Here is a 23,228-nt window from a genome sequence, read left to right on the forward strand (position 1 = left end):
CTATAATGTTCTATCATATCGATTTTCCATCTGTATTCTTTATTGTGTGGATATTGTAGATATTGTGTAATGCACTACATTACAGATGCAGGAATACACCGCATAGGCCATGACGACCATGACTATGAGAAGAAGATAATGATTATCATCATTATAATTATTATCATTGTTGTTGTCATTATTTGCATGCATTGTTTGTTCCGCTCTTATCCTAAATTGTCCTGTTCTTTTGTTCGTTTAGTAATTAAAATTAAGCCAAGTAAGAAATTTAATTAATTTAATTAAATTGAATATAAGCAGCTTCACCGTCATTACAGACAGACTCTATATGAGTTTAAAAAAATCAATAGAGTGTAAGAGGAAAGTGAATAATGTTTTATTAACCTTAGTGTTAATGTTAAACATATTGGTAAAAACTTTCACCAGCTCATCGTTTCACCTTGAAGTGTAACATCCATTTCAAACGAGTAGAAACAAGAATGACTAATTTGACATCTTTATCCCGTATATCTTTTTTTTGACAGATGCTGAGGCTTCCAATAAGACTGTAATTACACAGACTGTAATTACCGGCAGATGATTCCTTTTAAAAATATATTGGAAAAGACTCCATTTTCCATCTGATTACATTCCTGCGGCTAAAAGTACAAGCTTGTATTGTCAGGATTAGACCTGCAGTGAGATGCTCCTGACAGGGAAAGTTCATCCAAGCGCTCAGCTTAGAAAAACAACCCTTCTTATGACCTATTATGTTTCTAATGAGATATTTTATGGGAAAGTTTTTAACCTGTCACTGCTCAATGGGGAAAAACGACTCCATTCATCTATGTTAACTCTTTAGGGTTTGCAGGTCTTTTATTTTGATTTGGCAGGTGATTAAAAATGTAATAATTAAGTTTAAAAAAGCCAAAATGCGTAATGAAACATGTACTATTATTCTAAATGTAAACTCATCCACTTCAATTAAAAACTCAAAAGCTGCAGAAATTGTCAGTAAACAACGATGGGAAGAAAAGAGGAATCTATAGTTACTGCCCGTTTGCAATAAACACACCAAGAACAGGTACAAATGCAAGTTTATTCATGGGAAATCAGTTTGAAATGTGACATGAAGTTTGGATTAAAGGCAAGCTGTTTTCACACATGAACTTTGGAAAATATATACATATGTAAGCTCAGTGTGCTTAACACAGAAGATAAAAAAAAACATAAAAACACGCTTAGTTATTGAGTGCAGGCCTGTGTGAACAAAGAGATTTGGAGTTTGTTTTTGAACGTCAGCGCAGATATAACTGATCTTAGGTGAGCAGCCAGCTTGTTCCAAAGAACAGGAGCACAGTAATTGAGTGCGCCCTCATCATACACCTTTGTGAATCAAATCCAGGTAAGAGATCTTTGCCTGATTGCTAGACAGGTGTGACTGGCTTATGAATCAGGACAAATGATTCTTATTGATAAACACAAGTGTGGGGAATCATCTGGAGAATCAGAATGATTTTAAATGGAAGGGTTTGTGCTTGTTATCTGTATGTTGCCACCTCTCTTTGTAAGGAAGAAAATTGTTTATCTAAATGCCAGTCATGGAGGAGCCATGAAGGTGTTGTACGGAAAGCAAAAAAAGCTGATGAATTTGACAACTAAGGAAAATAAAACAACAGTATGTGAGGAGGAAATCAGAAAACCCACACCTTTCCAAAATGTCTACTTGAGAATGATGACGGTTTAAAAAAAATTAAACTTGATTAGTAAAATGTTTATCCCTGAAACAGTTTGTAGCTGCCGGCATTTACTTTTGTGGTACTATCCGCCAGCCTATAGCTATAAATAAAATACTGGGACTTTTTCCCCTCACTCTTTGCTTCTGGGGCAAACATAACCACTTCTTTGGACCTTCCTTCACGTCCATTCAGATAGTTTTAGCAATCTCCCTGCAACAATTTGCTGAAGTTTGGGAGCCCTTACATTGGTGCTATCATCATTATTTCTTGTATTGACACAATGTTATTCTTTCGCTGATAAATTCAAAAAATTTCGTAAAAAAGTAGCCAGAAAGGCATGGGAGGAATCGCACTGAACTGGACAATCTCAATAGTTGTGAGCTGCATCAGCCTGATGTGTAGTTACATTTCTGGGAAGATGCACATCCAGTTATGACACAGGTTAGGCTATAGATTTTGATGGGTCTGCGGTTACAGTGTAGCTGCTGAAGCATAAACCCCCAGTCCCCTCCTCCAGCTCTTCAGGAGGGCTACCAAGGTGTTCGCAAGTCTCCTCCCTGAAACCCTTCACCTAAAAGGTGTCCATGGGTACTATTCTTTCTACGACCATTTCTTTTTGGTTGGTGTTGTAAAGTTAGAGAAGGAAGGCTGAGATGGTTTGGGCATGTACAGAGGAGAGACAGTGGATATATTGGACAAAGGATGTTAAATATGTAGAGCTGCCAAGCAGCAGGAGAAGAAGAAAAGCATAGAGGAGGTTTATGGATGCAGGGAGAGATAAGATAAGATAAGATAAGATAGAACTTTATTAATCCCTCGGGTGGGTTCCTCTGGGAAATTCGAGGAAGGAGGAGGACAGTGTTGGTGTGACACATGATGTCACATGATGGAAGCAAACGATCACATGATGATGAGCAACATAAAATTAAAATTTTGTGAATGAGGTCATTTGTCTAAAGCTGTCCTTTTTCACAGGTGACAGGAAGTACACAACTTTAGATGTGCTCTTAATTCTGGAAATACTTTGTGTTTAGTGGTCACCACTTGCTGTAATTCAGTGACTTATTTTAAGTATAATTCTACCATGGCTTCAACTGCACATCATATGCACTTTATACTAGGAAGTTGGCAGGATAGAGACTGTTTAATGTCTGATCCCACCACATCAGACATTTCTCCCATGCATCTCTGTCTGTCTAGGAAAGTTCAAGCACATGCATGAAAACAGCTGTCGTCAACAGATTTTAACCACTTGTAGAATTGCTGCCATTAATCTCTGCCTCTACTGCTCTACATTAAATTTACTGCCTTGGGTAATAGTATAAATCATGATAAGGATCAACTTATAATGTAAAATATGTAGAAAACAAACACGCTGTCTTGGTCTCTTCCCTTCCCTTGCACTAAAGCTGATGTTAAGTGGGCTATTGTGTGACAACAGTTAAACAGTCCTTCTGCATTTGTCAAGAGAAAAGGCTTTTGTTGTTTCCGTTGATTATAGTGATTTTCATTAATTACATATCACTGTCAGTACTGAAAAAAGGACTGTGGTGGCTTTTGGTGTTCTCACGTGGACTCCTGAGCAAACCACCGCTGCACTTCAGCTTTGTTTTCTGTCACCCACTTCATGTTAGCCGTTGTTTTCTCTATGGCCTGCTCTAGGGCCATGGTGGCAGAACCAAAGCCAACACTGAGGTTTTCTTCTTTGAATCTTTTAAGCTGGAGAGAAGAGCAAATACAAACAGACAAAATCAGAAATTTAGCAATCGTTGTATTTATTTTCTCCCAAATGCCCAAAGGGAAATTCTGTGTTTTTCTGTGTGGTTGAGGTTTTGTTGGCTCCATACCTCCTGTAACTCATACTCTGTAGAGAACCTCTGTGTGATTCCACTGACAAGATTAGAGAAGGAAAATGATCCTTTTCCATATCTAAAAAAAGAAAAGGGAAAAAAAAAAGCTGTAGTTCAGCAGAAGGAATTAGTAATAGGTAGGTAGTCATGCTTGAAAACTCAAACTGGGCAAGTAAGTGAAAAAAAAAGAAAAAAACCCAGCAGGATTTGCACCTAAAGAAATGTGATTACTTCTTAAATTCAGCTTTTAAAATTCTTTTCTGTCTTTAACAATTAGTTTGTGAGTACTGACTATTTAGAAACAAAAGGATAGAGCTCTCACTGTTGGAAGATGTAACTCCATCTAGCATTGATGAAGTTCCATGCTAGCGGCATCCCCACAACATTTCGGGCAATATTCTGGATGGTAGAGGTGGCGTCTTGCTTACGGATCTTAGTTGGGTCTAGTGTGTACTCCAGATACCTGAGTCAACGATATACCCACATACAACGATTATTTCCGAGGGAAAATGGAAAATATCTGATATCATTCAAAGTTGTGACTGCACAATGCCTGCTATAGATATTGCTCAGTTTAGTGCTGCATAAATAAAACTGAATTAAACTATAAGGGAGGGAATCAACAACCAGAGACCAGGAGATAAAGTAGCATTAATGGTATATGGGAACTATTTTCTATTGTGACCACATTAATATTTAACAAAATTATAGCACATTTATAGGCAATAACACACAGCTTAATATCTTGGAGGTGTGGGGGGGCTGCTAAAGGCTTTCTTTAATTTGCATGGCCACCCTCATTATTTGGAAAGGGGTCCTTAGGGAGTGTAACCCACTCGCTTACTGATCGAACTGACAAACTGATTAAAAATGAATTACCGTGCATTTGTTGATGAGTTTATGGGACTGCATAAAAACAAACTCATCCCAGACAAGATAAAAACACCCTTGGTGGCCAGCATCCACAAGCAAGATTTATTTGTTTGTGAGGATATAATTAAAATAGTACTGTTTAGATAGCACCATGATGGGTGGTAAATAGAGTACAAGCCAATTGGGAAAGCTCAGTTCGACACACTTGTTTTTCTGCTATGATGTGAATCTCTTCACCACCAGTTCACAGTGTTACATTTACTGTTTTTAATGGTTCTATCATTAAGATGTAATTGCTATAATTGCTCTTATGCTGCAAAGCAGGTTCTCTTTCTCTGTGTTCAGTTGTGAGTTTTATTCTGAATAAACAATCAGTTTAGCTTCTTTGAAAAGCATTTACATTGCTAATACATTACTATACTTCCACAACACACCTGTTCAAAAGCCAAGGTATTTTGCTGCAGGCCAGTGCAGACCTGAGCCTGGACGCTTCAGATGCCAGAGTAGCATTCTTGAACATGTTCCAGGCAAAGTCCCACTCTGCCACACCACCAAAGGCTATGGCGTAGCAATAAACTGTGCTTTTCAAGTTGGGATGGATCCTGGTGAACATAAAGATTATGCAATGAATTTCAAATGAATCCTAGAACACTGGCTCTCTCCTCTCCCTCTCTCTGAATGCACACACACAGACATACTTGGCATATAGGTCACTAGCTGTTTAACAGTTTTGTAAACAGTTCAGCAGTCACATTTAAGAGGTCTGAATTATGGCAGATTATAAGAAATATTCATTCTCACACTGTTCTAAATTCCTTACTGCTCTTGCAGTGGCCAGGGCAAGAGTCTTTGGACAATTGCAAATTGTCAGTGTCTGACAAAGTGTGGCATGTCTGAGGTCAGCATGGGAATGACATATCTACTTGCATGTCATGATCTGCTGGATTTGTAACTATGAAGATGCATTCATTTAAATTTATTTATTTATTTTATTTAGAAAGAGGGGCAATACATATTAATGAACATTTTAACAAATGTAAATATGCCAGATTATAGCCTTGGGCTAATTTCCATCTGCAGAACCTCTGGCAGGTTGGTGTTAAACACAAGTTAGTAAAAAACATACAGAGACAGTATTTACAGGTCATGTGACAAGGACAAAAACAGTGATCACATTATACTAGAACAAACAATGACAAGAAGAGTGGACACAGAGGACAATATAGATAATAATAACGGAAGCATAAATTTTATTGCACAAGACCCAGTATTGCACAGGCCCTTACTGTCCTGATATTGAACTGACCCATTACACTAATGGGTCAGTGCATTTGACCCATTACACTAATTACAGGTCTTGTTTCTAAAATCTGTGGTGTCAATCTCAATTTCATGTTGCTGGTTATGAGCTGCATCATAACCGCCTAACCCTAAAAACACCTGCTACTGCCAAGATTTGCCAAGACTGAGTAGTAAAAGACAGATATAAAAGCCTTAAACGTGTATGAGAACTTTCATGGGCTCAAAAGAACAGATTGAAACTATTTTGTACTCACGGGTTGCGACTTGGATTTTTCATCCACTCTCTGTACCAGCTTTTTATAAGCTCCCTACAGCCTTCCACTCCCGCACTGCAGGCTATCCCAATAGCATTTATCTGATTATACCTGAGAAGATTTTTTTTACAGAGACAAACAATATATACAAAATCTTAGCTTTTTGATTTCATATCAAAAATCTGTGTTTAAAAGAGCCCTTACTGGTCGGTGTGTCCTGTAGGTACTCTTGTCCAGTTAGATGTAATTGTCTTGAAATGCTCAAATAGAGGTTGTATTTGTTTCTTAAGGTATGCCTAAAATAAGAGTTAGAGTTAGTTTTTTTTCCTGTCAGTTGACTCTTTTATTTTAAACACTCACAATAGGCAAGAATAATAATTAGCATGTAAACTAAAGTAGGGCTAACCTGCAAAACTCCGTAGACTTCATTGCGGTCAAACATGAGAATATAGTAGTTGAGGTTTCTCAAAGCTGACTCCCAGGGGATGTAGTCTCGCTCTTTTGACAGGTATTTGGTAGTTCTCAGAGCCAGTGTGGTGCTGATTATTTTGGCTCTGGGGGAAAAAGAAAAGGATGCTTTTTCACACATAACTGTTTAATACTTTAACTTAAGATTTTTCTTTTTCCTTTACCTTGCTAAATTGAATGCATCATCGATAATTTGTGCCCTGTTGATGATTGATACAGCCTGAAAGAAAGAAAAAAGTCACATGCAAAGTGTACAAGACAAAACAATTTAACATTTAAAATTATGAAATGTAATACACTGAAAATGCAATATGAAAAATGACATTGAACAAAGCCAACATATTTCTGTCTGTTAAAGCTCTGAAACCTTGGGCTTTATCAGATCAGCTGGAAGGACTCTCTGTTCTCATGTGTTTGTTTGTTTTGCACTCCAGCAGTTGAAAAGGCATTCACAAAGGTTGCCTGGTAGCCAAAAGTGAGATTGTTGACTTGACTGCTTGGTTTTTTAAATTCCTTTGCCACTGAAGGGTAGCCTGGATGACTTAGATTGTGACTGATTGTGATTTTACACGCTTGGGTACCGACCTAAAAAGTACTATGAACTCATTGTCATGTTAAAGAAATCAATTTGAGATGATCTCAGCTTTGTAAATTGGCGTCTTATACTGCTGAAAGCATGAGGAGATGGATGGACATTGTCAGCAGCAATACTCAGGTAAGCTGTGGCATTTAAATAACACTTGGTTGCTTCTAATGGGCCCAAAATGTGCCAAGAAAATATCCCTCACACCACCACCAGCTTATACCACCAGCACCAGTCTGAACTGTTAATCCAAAGCAGCATGATCCATGCTTTCATGCTGTTCATCACAAATTCTGACCCTACCATTTGAATACTGTAGCAGAAATTAAGACTCAGATCAAGAAACATTTTTGTCCAATTTTGGTGCAAATAGTAGCCTTGGTTTCCTGTTCATAATTGATGGTAGAGGTACCAAGTTTGGCCTTCTGCTTCTTTAGCCCATCTGCTTCAAGGTTCAATGTGTTTTGTGTGTATTCAGAAATGCTCTTCTGTTACTTTTCAATCTCAAAGCAGCCTGGACATCACCCTCTAGCATCAGCAAGGCATTTTCACCCAGAGAACTACTGCTCACTGAATGTTTTCTCTTTCTGACCATTCTCTGTAAATCATAGAGACAGATGTGTGGGAAAATCCCAGTAGATCACCAGTTTCTGAAACACTTAGACCAGCCCATCTGACACTAACAAGCATGCCTGTGGCGGGGGCGTGGTCTTTGGCCTGCTGCAGAGGAGGGGAGCTCACGGGACGGCGCTGAGGCGGGAAGGAGCAGGTGCCCGGAACTGACTTGATGAGGAGAGACTTTTCTTATGTCTTGCAGTGAGAAGGAGTGAGAGGGACAACGGGAGTGACGGAGTGGCTGCGTCCGGGGCAAGAGCCAGAAACCGCAGGGAAAATCACAACTGTAAATAAAGCACTGTTGAACTCTCAAACGCGGAAGTGCCCATCTGTGGGTCGTGTGTCACAATGACCTTCTCAAAATCCCTTAAATCACTGAGATTTAGATGCTCAGTTCTATTTCCACCATGCCTAAATGCAAAGAGTTGCTCCCATGTGGCTGTGGATCTGATAGTTGCATTAATGTGCAGAACGTGTGTACTCAACAAAGTGGTCAGTGAGTGTAGTCTCAGAGCTCAAATAACTGACAGAAAAAGCAGCAAATATCAACATTTGACAGCTAATACGTTTCTGAAATGTAACAAATTCAGCTCTTGTCTCGTCTTCCACAACAAACTTTGATCGGTGCACTCAAAGAAAAAAATTTAGTCAAAACCCAAGAGTTACACATACTGAAAGCAGTTCAAATTGTCTACAGCTCAGTGTGTAAATTTGGCAAAAATGCATAGATTGCACCAAATATCTTTTTTCTGCTAAGACTTTTAACTTGGAGTTTTTGTGCAGTTATTGTGTTTTTAAGATTCTTTGCCTAGTCTGGTGTTGTCTGCCTTAAGCCATTTAAACACATGAACCTCAGTCAAATTCATGAGACATGGTTTTAGATATTTTCCAAATTATCCTTTACATTCATACTACTGATAATACTGTGTTTGCTTCAGGCAAAGGAGTCTGGAGAGCCTTAACAGGAGGCAGCACACATGATTCTCACTTGATACTGTTAAATACACAATTGTTGTGCTATTTTCATATCAGTGCAATAAGATGGCACACAGAACAGAACAACAGGGGCAGGTTGAAGACCGGCTAATACTGGTTCAAGAGTACCCAGACCTTTATCAGGTGGTATCTGTAAAAGTTCAGGGCTGCAGTGCTATTGTCAGGAAAGTGTAAGATACAGCTAAAAGTATAATAACCAGTCACAGCAGAAAGTCTTTGTCGCTGACCCAATCCAGCACAAACCGACCTTAAACATAGGCAACAGAAACTAGGGGAAATTCATAGATATAGTTGGAGTAAATTTAACTTTTTATCTTATTTTGTTTTATTATTTTAGTTTAGTTTTATTTTTATGCATCTATTCCATCCAGTTTTGGTTATTTGAATAGCCGTTGTACAGTCTTTAGTTGTCATACCATATAAATGTGGACATAAAGCACAAACAGGAAAACACTTGTGACTCACCTGGTGGTTGGTGTTGAGCACGGAAAGGAGACGGTCCCAGTTATCAGGATCGTAGTTCACCCTGAAGTATCCAGATACATTTGTGTTTGCGAGTACCCAGTCCTGTCCTGACACTCTCATAGGAATATGAGTGTCTAGTTAAACAAAAGAAAAGAATGACACACAGCAGATTTGATTAATTTAATGAGCTGTGGTTAAACCAACTAATCTAGTAGGAAATGTCTTGTTTTTTAGTCTGTGTGCAGAACTAATACAGCACCATGATATGAGTGTACCTGTTTTTTGAAGGAGCCAGTATTGTGGCTGCTGCACACCCATCTTCATCCATTTGATAGGGACATACCAGGTGTAACTAGACAGAAAAGACATAATGGGAAAAGAAGATAGATAATTTATTGTTTGTCATTTCCATATTACGATTTCACTGCTAGTGGGTACACTGGATTAATACAACAGATTCTTATTGGCTGCTGTCTGAAAAAAAAAATCAGCTTAGGTAGAAGCAACACAAACAAATCAGAGTCACATCTCATGTCAGCAACACACGACATCAGCCCCTTCAATGTGAATGAGAACCAGGAGCCTAAAGCACATATGTGTAAGTGCAGCCCCTTCATTTCTCATCTGAGTGAAACTTGCAGCACAAGGTTAAACAGTTTCCTACTTGAACTGAGAGGGTCTGTCCACTGTAGAGTCTGGATCCAACAGGAAGTGTTTCTGTGTGACACTTCCTGTCCGGGTGTCAACACTGACGACTGGGTAGCCCATCTGGAGAGTCCAGCGGTTCATGATATTTTCCACAGAGTGTGGAATATGTATTCCTGGTGCATTTTCAACTGCCTGACAACACACACACACACACACACACACACACACACACACACACACACACACACACACACACACACACACACACACACAGAAATTTAAGATAATTGCACACACACACACACACCCAAAAAACACAATACCAGTGAAGTCATGCAGGTTAACCAACCTGTTGGAGATGATCCCACAGGTCTGTATATACAGTGTTACCAAAAGCGAATGTGTTCAGGTAAGACTGAAGACACAAAACGGAGATGAGGATCATATGATGCAATCACGAGGAAAGGAAAATAGTGTGAATTTACCAGGAAACATTTTTTGGCATAAATAACCACAGACACAGCATCATTAATTCCTAGTCTGCTGACAGTCGCACACACATTACGGCAGCAGAGATGAAGTGATAATATACTCACACTGAGTCCTCTAGCAAACACAGGCTCGGTGAGAAACTCTGACAGCATCCTTAGCACTGCTGCACCCTTGGAAAAACAAACCGCCAGAATTTGGTGAGCTTGAATTTCTCATAACGGAAAGGGATTTTCCACAAATCCCAAAGCAAACATTAAAACGAGTTGCCGTCCTGATGGTGTGATATGAATCACACGGACGCAGGAAGACTGAGTGAATTGGGAAAACTGAGCGTTTTACTGCAAATTAGCTAAATAAAAGTAATATAATTTAATAAACATGAGAGTTTAAAATCAAAAGGGCTTCAAATCTGGCTATATTGTCCACAAATGTGGGTGAAATTGTAGAATATATACTTAATTTCTGTGAATCAACTTGCATAAAATGTTGTGTAAAATTATCGGAGGAGCAGACCTTGCTGTAAGAGATCGTGTTGAACATTTCACTGATCTGAGCGGGCTCATTGACTTCCTCTTCTCCACGTGACAGTGGGTGAGAGAAGGCCAAGGCATCCACAGCAAACACCTTCTGAACATCATAAAGGACGATGTGATCTTTCTGCAGCCAAGCAGAGAAAGAGAACCAGGGCAGGTTTTATAAGCCAACAACATCTGTGAAAAGTTACCAATCTGTGACACAAAAATGTACATCTGTTAAGAACTGTATCGAACTTTGCTGTCTGTGGAGATGCAAGCATGTCTCTTACAATGTTCCAGGTGGGCTCGGCGTAGTCGACTCCGAGGTACTCAACATATGATGCAAACCCCTCGTTTAACCACAAGTCATTCCACCATCGCAGAGTTACCAGATTTCCAAACCACTAAATAAACACATGAGGAGTAAACAGATGAGCATTTCTGCCATGACCAGGGAATTAACGTTTCCATGAACCTAGACTTTGGCCAACATTAGCACTATCAGTCACATCCAAGCAACACAATAACCGAATCAGCAGGGGATTAAAACATTTCAAACCACAGGATTTCCCATCTGTTTTTATGTGTCGAGAGCAGGGTGAAATTACTCCACTGTCACGATTTGTCAGCTGCTCTTGCAAAAGGGAGTAACACAAGTAGATTTATTTTTACAGTACTTGATGAGTGAAGGAAGGAGACTTTGCTGCAATCACGTTCATTTCATAATATAATGTTGCTTTAGTTTGTGATGCCTAAAGCTTTGAGAAAAGAGACCGTCTGGGTTAAAAACCAATGCTATACCATGTGTGCGAGTTCGTGGGCAATCACAGTTGAGACCCTCTCTTTGTTTCCAGTGGAGGAAAGGATGGGGTCATAGAGCAGGGCCGTTTCCCTGTATGTGACCAGACCCCAGTTCTCCATTGCTCCAGCGTTGAAGTCGGGCAAAGCGATCTGATCTGTGGAGATGAAGGGTTAAAAAAACATGCTGTGCTCAGGGAGATCATTGAAATGAAATGATTTAGCAAAATGGTCTACCTGACTTTGAGAGAGGATATGATGTGTTGTAATAATGCTCATAAAACCTCAGGATGGGTCCTGTAACATTGAGAGCATAGCTCCCCTGACCATCATCTATTGCTTTTCTCCGAGCCCAGATTCGAATCTGCAAAGAGTAATTTAAATCTTTGAGTCCAAAAAAAATTGCTCCTTACCATTTCATGCTCGTTTTAACTTTCCAAGATCATATTTGGGAAAATATAAGCTGGGAAATGCTTTTTGGATCCCGGCCTCACTGGGGATTTAAGTGAATATGTAATCCAGGTTTCTTACCAACAAATCGTTTTGGTTTGACTCAATGGGAACAAAGTCGCTGACGATAAATGCCAGTAGATATGTTGACATTTTCCGCGTGGGCTCAAATGTTGTAATTTTGACAGCCACACTGTCAATGACAGCCTCTGAAGCTTCTGTGCAGGCAGAGAAAAATATTAAACACTCTGTTAGCATTAACAGTGTTTAGTTACTTATTTACTTTAATAACTTGGACAAGGTGTTTTTTTATTAGTTACAACCAATGACTGAAGAAACAGTCATTGGCTTTTCTACAGTCACTGGTTTATGAAGCAATCACATTACCTACTACTTACAACATGATATCTATTCTCATTTTGAGCTTGTTTTTCCATTTGCACTGAAAAAAAATAAAAAACTGAAATAGTTTTGTTTATCCAACGAACCCTTTTCCTTGCCATTGGACAGAGCCACAGTGTCTCGTGAGTGAATGATCGTGACAGTAAAGACTGCTTTCATGGCTGGTTCGTCAAAGCAAGGAAAGCTTTTCCTGGCATACGTTGCCTGCATTTGTGAGGTAGCAACAACTCTGCAAAACATTGGAAATAAAAAACATTAATGGAAAACATTCACCAACAATCCAAAAGCCTTCAAAAACTGACCGAGAGAAACATTAAGCAAATAATACTGCAGCTTTATCACGGACACTGGCATCTTAAAATTATGCACAATCTCATTTGGTGTTTGCATGTGATTCACTAAATATTAGACACAAATCATCACATATTAAATAAATCAGAACATCGATAACACAGTCATTCATCCAGCTAACAATCATAATTCACAAGTTACTGTATTGTGTGAAGTACAAAAAGAAAGTGATGTCTACATTTGATTGATTGGCTGTATGGCACAAAGTGATGAAAACTGCAATCTACAGAGAACGACAAATATGACTTTCACATACAGTTTGGGTAAAGACTCATTCTGCAGCTTTCACTCAAATCTGACCCGTCCACTGGAAGGAGTAGAAATTCTTGCGATAATGGAAATGTGCATGTTAAATGATAAATATAACCTTAATCTTGACCTTGAAATGTAGCTAGTGAGTAAAACCATAAGCAGAGAACAGGTTCAAAACATAAAGCTAACAGTGGTTACCTGTCTGACAGCTCTGTGATTGCAACCTCCTAACGCTGACATGTTTGCTCTCCAAAAAGAACCCAATATCTCACCAGCAGCATCTGACAGAACAGCAGTATTTGACACCGTGGAATAAGAATGTGTTGACAAGTCTTACTTCTTTACGCCATCCTCAACATATTCACTCCTGTAGAAGCCCTCCAGGTCATCCGCCAGCTCCCCGAGAAATTCTGTGTGAAGTGAATAGGATTTTCCCGCCGATAATCTGCTGCCTAGCTGAATAACCAAAAACTCAGTTTTCTTCACAAGCCAAGAATTCAGTATAGTGGGCACTGGGGCCTCACCCTGGCTGCTCAGTTTAGCGTGGTGCCCAAAGAAGGTAGTGAAGTTGAGTTTTTTGGAGTGGATGATGATGAGGTCTGTTTCTTTCACACATTTAAAAATTACTGTTGAACGTCCAGTGAAGATGTACAAGCCCTCTGCATTGGGCTTCAATCGTGGCCACAGGGTCAGATTGTAAGAGACGGGGATGAGGGAATCTGGAAGTCTGTAGTGGTCCCAGGGTTCCTTTGGAGTGTCAGGGGTGGTGCTGGGTGTAGTTGTACTGGTGCCATCTGATGCTCCATCTCCTACGTTACCTTGATTCTTGGACTTTTCCTTGTCGTAAGCAACAGAAAGAGCTATAATTGTAGCCAGTCCACAGACCGCGAGTACAAGCATCCCGAGGCCCACATTTTTACTTATGTAGTAGACTTTCCCCATGTCTGATCAGAAGGTCAATGCAGGAATCAGAGGGATCTCAGTCTGCTTATGTCAGCACGGCAGAACTCCTCCTTCTCAGTTAATGGGTGAGCTATTTACATGGCACCTGCCGAAAAAAAGAGGAAAAACAAGAAAACCTCAGCCATTTAATCTATAACTTGGCATCTCTATTTTTTGTAATAAACGTCAAGGATGCTTAACAAGCCATGTAGTTTCATAGTTACTGTTTTGAAAGAGTTATGTAACATTAATAAATCATTCCATTTCTGTGATGCATTATAAAACCAGACTTCCAAACTAGTACTACTTGAAAAACGTTTCATTATTCCTCATCCTGCAGGCAGCGGGTTTAACACTGAAAAAGACACCAAAGGGTTGAAGGTGTTGTTACTCAGACTTCTTGGCTTTGGTGTTTTGCGCTGGTCTCATGCAAAACAAAAAATGTTTCAGCATCACAAGTCGATCCGAAAAACAACTTTATGTATCACAATGAAAATGATCAGTGGTACTATAACGTTAAAAGAAAAAATCATCTGAGAAAAATTGGGGGTAAATATTGTCACAAAGGCAGCAAGCTGAATAATGAAGCATTAAGCCAGAGCTCATCTTTTGAGTGCCTTTAGCTTTTCTGTGGGTAAATTCAAACTATTCCTGTTCTATTTTCTGAGTCTTTTCCGTTTTCCCACACTATCAAAACATCAGTGCTATTCGATCATCAAGCTGAAGAAAACAGGACGGGAGGAAAAGGGAGGAACTGTCTGCTGTAATTGATGGTTGGGGTCAATCTCTGTCAACCGCTGAAGATAAAACAAATGAAGCCCGTGTGCAAGTGGAAAAAAAACTGCAGTTCTTGTGGGTATCACTTGAAGCTGAATAATTAAACTGGACCTTTTCACTCTGTTGTTAATGGATTACCTGACAGATATCATCATTTGCTGCAAGTTAAAGACCACCTAAGAAATTTTTGCTTCAGTTTGAATAAAATTCTAGTGTTTAATGAGCTCATAGTACTTATTAGACCAATATCTGTCTGTGTCACAGACCCGGTTCCGGGGACTCGGGGTCCGTGAACAGTGTGGACCATTATTATTGTTATTGTCGTTGTTGTTATTGTATTGGATGTATGTTTGCTGCCCTGCGCTCTTGTGTTCCATGCTGGTGTGTGTACGTGTGGGTGTCTGCGGGTGTGGCTGAAGAATGAAGGACAGCCACCTGCAGACCTGATGGGCTGGTCACGCCTAGGTTCCCACACACCTGCTTCTGATCAGGCTCGTCGGGGGAGCTACTTAACAGAGCGATGGAGCGTCCTCCGGCGCAGGATCGTTGAGTTAGATTCCATGTCAGTGTTTGAAGTGCTATTCAGTGTATGCCTGCTGGAGTTGGTGCCATAACGGCTGTGTCTATCGTTTTTCCCCAGGAGGACAGCGGAACACAGGACTGCAAGACACACGGGGTGTGTGAAGGCACAGGGCAGAGAGCACGAGATACCAGCACTTATTGGAGGACACGTCACGGGAGTCGAGGGAGCACTTTGGAGATTTATTGTGTGGTGTACTTTTACTTCACTGTAAATAAACCCACTGCTCATTCCACTAGTCCAGCGTTTGAGTCCTTTCTCCAACATTCCCCACGGTATGCCACCCAGACCGTGACAGTCTGTGCCTCACACCCATACAGTTTATAAATGCAGCTTGCTAAATTTATATGATAACACCACTCTTTCATCAATACAAGGTAAGTTCTGGCTACAAAACGTGGCAGTGGCCAAAAAGATAACAATACATGTTCAAAAAGCAAAAATTAGACCAGTGGGTAATATCACCATGGCTGCATCCAGCTTTTAACCTGTCTACTGTCTGGTCAGAAAATGGAAAGCTAATCCAGTCAAGGACCAACCCTAGAAAAGCCCACAAATCCAACTTCTACCTGAATCCAGGTAGTACCCGATTGGGGTTCTTCTGTCGTTCCAAATTTCAGACATTACCCAAAATTGACCTTTTTGTTTTTGTAACCAAAATTGCAGTCATGTATTCCTAAAACTCTAACAGTGATTATTTTAAATGAGTCAGAGATAATGAGAAGAAGTTCTTGTTATTTTTAAAACTTCACCTACAGACAACGAGACGTGTAGCTCCTGTATTCCTTCTTGTTAACTCCTGTTTGGTTAGGAAGTAGCAGCATGCATCCAGCTTCAACTCTGAATTCTTTCTAATTTTACCAAAAGACGCTGCTGAAATCAAAAGTGTCATCCCAGTTCTTGTTACTCCTTTTGACACGACAAAGAACACTCATTAGCTGCCAATTCGGTTCAGCTTGTGCGTTAGATTACCTTCCAGCTACGTCTCTTCCTTGCCTCATCAGTATCATAAAGCACTCTGCATGCAGACCAGTGCATCCTATCTCCCTACATTATTTGCATCAAATGGTTCAACTCTTCACTCTGAATTCTCTGTATTTTTAGCAGGCAACCAGCAGGTTTTCCTGCACTACCTGCAAAAGTTACAGTCATTTAGCCTCTTTGTAAACAAGAATGCCTTTCCAATGAGTTGTTTTCACCATATGTCATTTATTCATATCATCCTGTCTTTCAGGCCTATAATCACACAAACCTACTCCTTCTCAACACCACCTTAACTTTAGCTCAGGAAGTTGCAGCTCACTGTCCACATTCTTGCTTTTCTTCACCACAAATCCACAGAATCCTGTCTCATCACCATGACCTTTTGTGACGTTTTTACTGAAAAAGGAATTTTTCTCTGTCACAACCTCTGTGAATATTATCATATGTTTCCAAAGACTGTAATCTTGCCTTATAGTCATCTAAATTCTAAAGCATTTTGGTAAATATGCTTGTTCACTTTCTTTTCAAGAGGTAAAGAAACTGACAGAATACTCATGTGTGTACAGTAAACATGAAATTGGGCCAGTGGCCAGTTAGCAAACAAGGAAACATTTTTTCACGGACAAGAGTCACAAGATGCTTTACAGAAAACAGTCTAAGACAATACAAAGAGGACAGAAGAGAAAAAGATAACGAACACAAACTGTACAGTGCAAAAAGTGACATTTACCCTTATATGAAGCAAGAACTGCACAATAATTAAAACAGGGTTAAAAGAAGACCCAAAATTATGCTACACAAAACCTCAGCTGGCACAAAATATGTTGCTAAAATGCTAAAGAAGTAGATATATTGTCAGCTCTCAACAGGATCGTGCTAAGTGGCTTCAAAATCTCCGTTACCCCGCATCCTTATGTGGGTGCAGGGAACAAACCTATAGGTATGGCCTGTATTTATATAGCGCTTTACTAGTCCCTAAGGACCCCAAAGCGCTTTACATATCCAGTCATCCACCCATTCACACACACTGGTGATGGCAAGCTACATAGTAGCCACAGCCACCCTGGGGCGCACTGACAGAGGCGAGGCTGCCGGACACTGGCGCCACCGGGCCCTCTGACCACCACCAGTAGGCAACGGGTGAAGTGTCTTGCCCAAGGACACAACGACCGAGAGGTAGGTAGGCCAAGCTTAGCACAAAGACTGGAAGCACAGGAGGAAAAAAAAGAAAGAAACTGTCACGATCTGAGGAGACAGACAGTGCGGTGGTGCGTGTGGTGGACCCAGGTGCGAACACAAGAGAGTAGACCGGAGTAACTTAAACTGAAAGTGAGCCTTTATTATGGCTGAAGACAGGTCTCAAACAAAGCAGAAATACCATGACTGAACTAAACTAAACTGGGAAACAGATACTGATAAACTATGAAGACTCGGAAAACCATGACGAAGCCTGGCCATGAGGACATGGAGGGTGGGAAACACAGACTGCATGAAACACAGAGACTAAATACACATGAGGGATGATCAGGGGAAAAGGCCACACATGGGAGCACAGCTGACACACATGAACCTAAAGACAGGACAGGAGAAGTGAAACTAAATACACTGACATTGAATACAGGCTTTCAAAGTAAAACAGGAAACATGGAGATTAGACATGACATGAACTAAACATAACCACGCAGACATGACAGGTAGACGCACGAACCAGGGAGACTGAGTACAGGGGGAGATGACATAAACAACTAAGAAACAAAGGGCTAAACAGCACCCTAGAAATTAACTAGACGAACTAAGCTAAAGCATAAATGAATACAAAAGATACATAAAACTCAACACTGGATCACACGACCCAGGACCATGACAGAAACCATATTAACTGGTACTTGCTGTATATTAAAGAATGCCTCAGGTATTTATTTGAGGTCCTTTTTAATATTGGACTGTCCATTTTGGTTTTAAGCATTCAAATATATATTTCCATGTAGTAGCCTTTCCCACTTCACTTTGTCATTAACTCATTTCCATTTGTGTCATTAATATTTAACAGTAGGAGATCAAACAGCCTTCACCTCTACGCTGGTAGATATGCCGTGACATCATAAAAACACTCTAATGAACCTGTTATCAATAATTTCTCAATATTTACAGCTGATTCTTTCCATGGAAGACTTTGCATCCCGAGTTTTATGGAGTCTTGGCACAACAGTTCATAAAGTGTAACAGGGTAACAGTTATAAATGAAAGTGAATATAAGATTTTTCTATTAATTCTGTCTGCTTCACCCGGTTTTGACTTGAAAATGAAAGAGAGAAATGAAAGAGAGCAATGTAACAATAACACCTCTGTACTATTTAGACATCACAACTGGCAATAGAAGTAATAATACCTTGTTTACCAGTTAAAGAGTGAAGAGATATAGAAAGATACAGAAAAGAGACTATTTTCTTTCAGAATCTTCTCACATTATCGGTATTTTCAGTGAAATTGAGTCTAGTTATATCTGCTAGTGAACAAACAAACAGAATACAACCCGAAGTCAAAGCACTCTGTGTCACTTATGACTTGTACCAAACCAAAACCCTGAACATGTAGTTATTTATTTCATAATGAACGGTCTCACTTTTCCTTCCTGTCTGACAGCATGTCCATGTGACTGCTCATCAGAGTGTCCTGAAACACAGGATCATCATGATGTTGTCACAGCCCTGGGTCGTGTAACCTAGCACTTTGAGTTTTTTTGGTTTTTTAAGTTCATTATTTATTTTTAGTCTTTTTGGTATTAGCACCCAGGTTCCTCAGCTGTACTTCTTCGTTCATTTAGAGTCCCTTGGGTATTCACCCCTGTGTTAAAGTTCCCCTTGTTGTTGAGTGTCTTGCCTGTCAAGTTTTATGTCTGCACGGTTAATGTTGTCATATTCATGTCATGTCTGCGTCTCGCCGTGTTCATTGTTCTGTGCGTCATTATGTTCATTCTAGTCATCTGTTTCCTCATGTGTCTCCACTTCCCCAAATCACCTCATTTGTGCGTATTTAAGTCCTTTTTCTATAACTGTTTGCTGTCAGGACGTCTGCCCATTTTCCTTCATGTTATCTACTCATAGTCACAGTTTTAGTCACAGTCAAAGTCATAGTTCATGTCATACGAACTTGTCTGTTTATCTTCGTGTAGACTTGGTCTTGTTTTTGGTTCAGTTCATGTGTTTGGCCAGAATTGGCCAGAAAGCTTCTTCTTTTGTTGAGAACGCAGCTCCTTCCTTCGGTGTCTGTTTTTGGGTCCGTGCAACAAAACACAGCAGCATACCCCGCCGTGACAGATGTGTTAAATATCTCATGATTTGTTCTGTGTTAAGAAGGCTTTTCATTCTCTATTTATAACAGAGTATTTTATATCTATATATGAGGTTGTTATATAGTTTTTTACATTTATTTATATTATATATATGCATATATTATATGCTTTCAATCGTATCTTTTTTAATAAAGGTAGTTGGTGATTAGCGTTGTCACCTGAGTTTGAATCCACCAGCCAGCTCGGGCCTTTTGTGTGGCATTTTCATGACTTCCCTGTACTTATATGTGTAAACTTTGGCTCCCTCCTGCAGTTCTCTATGTGTCAGCCCTGTGACAGCTGAGATAGGCTGTAGTACACTGCAACGCTAAATTGGATAAGTTTAAAAAGAAATTGATGGCTGAATTGTGTACAGAAAATACCTTGTCTTGGAATCTATCATAATTCTTCACAGGAGGTTTATATTTTAAGTTGAAGGTTAATAGTTTCATTTTTGTATTCGAAGAAATACATCAGTGTTGTGTGTGAAAGTTTTATTTATGACTTGGACTTTGACTTAAATTTGATACCCATTACAGGATGACATCCGAGCCAATTTTATCTGTTTACTTGTTAGAAAAGCTGACCTAGGCCATAATGACTAACTTTCCGATCAGTCATAAAAGCGAGTAAGTGATTGGAAATGAGTCATGGTGTTAAGTGTGTATTAAACCATCATTATTTAAGATGCTATTGTTCATTTTGAGCTAACACATTTTAGTCTGAACTTGCCACTCTTTCTGCTTGTGTTATTTAGCTTAGTTTAGTTTGGATGTGAAGTGTTAACAAAGATCAGTTGTATCTTCTTCCAGTTAAGTATACGCAGAGCTGTGTCTTCGGTTTGTTCACAAACATCTAATTAAGAACGACATAACTGATGGTTGATAATAGTCCATGGTCCATTGTAATGATAGCTTGTAACACTCATCAGAAGGTGAGTCCAAAGCCATGATAACATCCACATCATGATGATTCAGCTTCTTTAGAAATGAGATGCTAAAACAATAAAATGTGACAGCTTTTATGTTTATAGACCAAGAGAGGGGAAACAACGATAAACATTTACCCCGCTTACTTCATACATAAATTCATTTGTAGAATAAATTGATTTAAAAGATCAGTGGATTCCTTGAGTATGCAAAGACCCACTGCAGTCAGTGGTATGTGAACTCAACAACCTACAGGTGGAGAACATGAGGAACATACACTGGAATGCAATACTGCGGGCCAGGACAGAGAGTTATTCTTCGAGCTGGCTTAGAAAGCCTGCTCTCAAATGTCTGAGCTTTTCCCACGCAACAAAAATGAACTAAAAGCCTACTGTTTGAAAGATTGACTTATACTTGTAGACTACACACAAAAAAGGAACAGAAGCTCAGGCTGGAAGACACAGCAGCATGTAGAAAGATTATAATTTGGTGATGATTTTTTTTTACAGAACAGTCATTGCCACATAACAATAATGCACTCAAATTATTATTGTCTATATCTCTTTCAAAGCTTATTTCTTGTGTTATTAATGGAATACCTTTTTAGTGGCAGAGAAATGGAGCAGTGCTTCTTAGGCGCCAAAGAAAAGGTGCTGATGGAGAAACAGCAAGCCGCAAGAGCTGAATGTTTCGATGGAAATAACAAGAAGAATTCATAAAATATTATTGCGTCCCCATTACACAGTTTACAACTGTGGCTTTGGAAGACTTAGCGTTTTGTTGAATAAATATTCAATCGAGGGTTTGGGTAGGTCACAGAAATTGTTTTATCCAGCGTGTGGAATTTACAAAGCTTGTTTGGGAGCATGAGTGTGATTATTTACAGTCACTGGGATGTGTTTGTGTGACTATTCATATTTATATTGAGAGTGACATGTGGACTGTTGTAGAGCTGTGAGGATATCAGCACCTTGCTGTTATAAAACTGGATATGACAAAGGTGAATTTTCCCGGAAAAAACGATATGCTCGTACGGTAGCAACTTCTCAGTCCCAACATGTGCTGTTTAATAAGACTTGAAACCATAGATTGGAGTCATAAAAACAACATATTCTCATAGACTTCTAGGTTATCTGATTTAATTTAGCAAACAGTGGAGTTGCCCCCTGCGGGGTATTAGAAAGAATATAGATTTAATGAAATAAAGCTTTTATACATTGTTTGTTTGTTTTTGTTTGTTGTTTTTTATTGGTATTGCTGTCATTACAGCATAAAGCTTCAAAATCGCACAATGTGTTACATTTTAATGACGGAAAAGTTTTATAGCATACAAGGCTCGGCTTCTTTGCTGGTGCTAACTTATAAACAATGTTGAAAAGAAATCTAATTTTCAAACAACAGGTTATAAAGTCTATTCTTTCCCATTTCCGCAGTGGAAGGTAAATCAACTGTCTGCGAAATCAATCAGGGAATGAATTTTAATCATCAGTCTTTCAAATAAATCCCCTTACAGTCACTTTAGACCAATTCAATAAGAAATATGATCCAAACAAATCACGAGAACGTTCCTCTTTGCCAACTGAGAGCCGGAGTGGGAATGTTTATCGTGGGGAGGGCAAAGTCACATATTTTCATGGAGGCGCATTTCGCGGTGTGATTTTTAAAAGGCCTCCCGCTTACATTCTCTGTAAGTGCTGTGTATTCTTTTTGAAGAGCCACAGAAGAACGTCTTTTTTCTATCATGTGATTAACCGGAAGACCGAGAAATGCAGGACAGCGCACCTTCTTTTTTGTGTGCTCCATCCGTGTCCTATCACACTTTAACCTTCAACTTTTTTTAACAAGATTTATCATTATCCATCAATAACTTTCGACTTATCTCAGACATTTAAAGGTAAAAATACCTTTTAGCACTCATGCAATCATTCCACCTGTTCGTGAACCTGTGACCGACACAATCAACTCTGTTTACTCACTTCCACGCTGAACAGATAAGCTACAGTCAGTTTATGGGGGCTGCAGAGTTTACATCCAGAACAGCCCATGCTGGATGTTAACAGATGACTAATAAATCCACATCACAGCCACTAAAGCCAAACACTGATTTATCTCACAGCTGCTGTACTAAAGTATTTACTTTGCACTCACTGCAAACTGAGTTGCCGTTGCATACTTTGGTTTTTGATATCAAGTAAGAGCAGCGTAACTCAAAGTATCATGGATTTTCTTAAACGGCATCACAAGACTGTACTTCACTTCGGAAAGTCTGCCTTTGATCCATTCAGAGACCATTTGTGAACAATTACACCAACTTCTTGCTGCACAGAAACTCTAAGGGAAAAAGCAGTGCAACAATTTACCAGATGGCTGTAAAACTTGCACAAAGGACAACTAATGTTACTTTTCTTAGAAAAAAAAAGACTGGATCAACAAGACTGGTCTCTTTGGTCATATTTTTACTAAAGATATAGAAAACAGTACCTGCCAAACCTTGTGTAGCTGCATGTCCAGCGCTCGCCCGGAATTAAGTCCACAAAAGACGTTCAAGTTGAGCTGGAATGATCCCAGGCTTAAAGACTTGCAGTCGGCATCTGGGAGAATGGTGGTAGGAGGTGGCGAGAGTTATGACAGGTTTCTCTAGAGATGTAGGGAG

General features: G+C 39.6%; 1 protein-coding gene across 3 annotated transcripts; it reads right to left on the minus strand.

The window, feature by feature from the left end:
• Positions 1–1,064: 1,064 nt before the first annotated feature.
• On the minus strand, positions 1,065–23,225 carry LOC146678218 (aminopeptidase N-like). Of its 3 annotated transcripts, XM_085419567.1 has the most exons (22): positions 23,057–23,225; positions 13,557–14,080; positions 13,370–13,484; positions 12,516–12,658; positions 12,109–12,245; positions 11,815–11,941; positions 11,581–11,735; positions 11,070–11,183; positions 10,778–10,921; positions 10,369–10,434; positions 10,122–10,187; positions 9,789–9,964; positions 9,400–9,476; positions 9,125–9,258; positions 6,630–6,685; positions 6,404–6,551; positions 6,202–6,293; positions 5,998–6,108; positions 4,876–5,043; positions 3,891–4,031; positions 3,566–3,647; positions 1,065–3,437 (listed from the first exon to the last, which is right to left on the minus strand). In XM_085419567.1, exons 2-22 carry the CDS (start codon positions 13,972–13,974, stop codon positions 3,285–3,287), a joined length of 2,823 nt encoding a protein of 940 aa, XP_085275693.1. In that variant the 5' UTR covers positions 13,975–14,080; positions 23,057–23,225; the 3' UTR covers positions 1,065–3,284. The 3 variants fall into 3 exon arrangements, with proteins under 3 accessions (XP_085275693.1, XP_085275642.1, XP_085275633.1); XM_085419516.1 differs by having other exon boundaries at positions 13,370–14,080; positions 23,066–23,225; XM_085419507.1 differs by having other exon boundaries at positions 13,370–14,080; positions 23,057–23,224.
• Between the last annotated feature and the right edge of the window lie 3 nt (positions 23,226–23,228).

Source organism: Rhamphochromis longiceps, linkage group LG1, assembly GCF_057381845.1.
Source record: "Rhamphochromis longiceps isolate RC_006_pf linkage group LG1, R_longiceps_female_GT1.1, whole genome shotgun sequence".
In the NCBI taxonomy this organism is placed as follows: domain Eukaryota; kingdom Metazoa; phylum Chordata; class Actinopteri; order Cichliformes; family Cichlidae; genus Rhamphochromis; species Rhamphochromis longiceps.